General features: G+C 50.9%; 1 protein-coding gene across 1 annotated transcript in view; it reads left to right on the top strand.

Moving 5' to 3' along the window:
• The window catches only part of zbtb41 (zinc finger and BTB domain containing 41), a gene marked incomplete in the record, with an annotated part of 29,182 nt that overhangs the window by 6,392 nt on the left and 20,738 nt on the right, over window positions 1–2,052 (top strand). The window contains 1 exon segment of the mRNA XM_014021725.1: window positions 676–1,811. Coding sequence (XP_013877179.1) covers window positions 704–1,811 — 1,108 coding nt within the window.

The raw sequence follows: 2,052 nt of genomic DNA, 5'->3' as shown, positions 1-2,052 counted from the left end.
AGTCAATATTATATTTTGAAAATGTCTCATCAAGCTCAGAGAAGCTCTTGAGGTGTTGGTCAACATTTAATGCAGTGATTTTTTTTCCCTGATTTGACACACCTGGTTTGAATGTATGAGTGATTAACAATCTTCTGAAGACCTGCTGAAGAGCAGAGAAACAAGTAAAACATGCTGGATAGGGGTCCTTGAGGACCAGGGCTGGGAACCACTGGTCTACACCACTGGTGAGGGTTTGCACGCCCTGTGAGAGTACCCCAACMGRGACTATAACTCAGCCTTTAGATGGCAGATRTGGTGTGGTGGTTGATGACAGTCATCCCCCTATATACTCCAAGCATCAACAAAAGCTGTATCAGTTTTGCGGATAAGTTGACCAACAGGTCCAATCCTGGAGGGTCACCATCCTGCAGGTTTGACTTGTTTCTCTGCTTCAACACAACTGATTTAAATGAGTGAATGATTAACAGGCTTCTGCAGAGAAACAAGMAAAACATGCAGGACAGTGGACCTCGAGGACCAGGATTGGACACTGTTGGTCTTATGGTGCTGCTCAGAAGAAATGTAATGATGGAGCTGTTGAAATTTGTAGAAATTTGATCTGGTTGGAGCCATTTTTGTAATCTGGATGAACAGTTCTGTGTCGAGACTCAGCACCTCTCCTCTGTTTTTTAGCACTGACCCATAAAAACTAGACGTTGAGATGAAGAAGAAGCAGAGCACCATGCAGCGCCCCAAACGTGGGAGTCGGGCCGGCGCTGGGGACGCTGCTCTCAGATCCGACGTCTCAGCAAACTCAGAACCAGTCCAAGAGTGCCCCTCGCACCTCAGGAGCCTGACCATGTCGCAGCACAGTCACAACCTCCTCGTGTTTCTGAACGAGGACCGGACCCGGCAGAAGTTCTGCGACGTGTCCGTGTCGGTGGGAGGGAAGGTTTACAGAGCCCACAAGGCGGTGCTGGCTCACGGCAGCAGCTACTTCCACGCTGAGCTGTCCAAGAGCCCCGCTACGACGACACACGTGACTCTGGACCACGTGGAGGACTCGGTCTTCCAGCACCTGCTGGGCTTTCTGTACACGGCTGAGTGCGTCGTCTCCGAGACGGAGCTCCCAGCTCTAGCAGAAGCAGCCCGGTTCTTAGACATGATGGACATTTTAAAGTTATTGTGTGAGGATCGGGGGGCCAGCCCTGTGCAAGCTGAGAAGAGGGGGGCAGAGGTTCRCTCCAGTGACTCTGCAGGGGCTGACGCAGAGAGCCAGAGTCCCTGTGGGGCTAAACACAACCTGGTCACGACCCACGCCTCAGCTGAGAGTACTGATCCATGGGAGGAGGTTTCTACTGATGGGGGGGAGACGGTGACGGGTCAGAGMGSCKCTCTGACCCGGAGATCAGCTCGSACAAGGAGAACACCTACTAAARACAAGAGGGGTGATTTAAAGCGGGAACAACAAAGAACTCCGCCCCCACAAGATCAAAACCAAAARGAGCAGGCTACAGCTGACGATAACGAGACCTCCAGACCTGCTCAGGGGGATGACGTGATGGAGGAGGACGTGGAGGAAGACGAGCGAGTCGATACGAGCGCCACTCAGAATATACCCGTTGAGGTCTCGGGAGCAGACGGGAGCCCAGCGAAGGAAGATTCACTTCCTGAAACGACAGAGCGAGAGCTGGAAGTCCACGTACCGGCTGCAGGAAGCTCCAACCAGAGTCCAGTGTACCCCGAGGGTCTGGCTCCGGTCATCATCCACACCTCCAGCAAGAAGACCCTCAAGTGTCCCAAATGTGACAAGACCTTTGACCGTGCAGGTGAGGCTCATGCTGGAGCATCCTGAGGAGAGGTAGAATCTTCAGTAACATTAGATGTACATCTGTAGCTGATTGAAACCTGATACAAGATGGCTGCCACCATCAACTCACCTTTAAAAAACACTTTAACTAAACATGTACAAACAAGCAGTGTTGTATAGTACCCCAAAGAGATACTTGAGTAAAAGTACAAGTATCTTACCAAAATTACTTTGGTAAAAGTTAAAGTCTCCTTTAGGAA

Source organism: Austrofundulus limnaeus, unplaced genomic scaffold (genome assembly GCF_001266775.1).
Source record: "Austrofundulus limnaeus strain Quisiro unplaced genomic scaffold, Austrofundulus_limnaeus-1.0 Scaffold302, whole genome shotgun sequence".
Lineage (NCBI taxonomy): Eukaryota > Metazoa > Chordata > Actinopteri > Cyprinodontiformes > Rivulidae > Austrofundulus > Austrofundulus limnaeus.
Note: the sequence above shows the minus strand (reverse complement) of the source record. Positions and strands in the feature narration are given on the sequence as shown.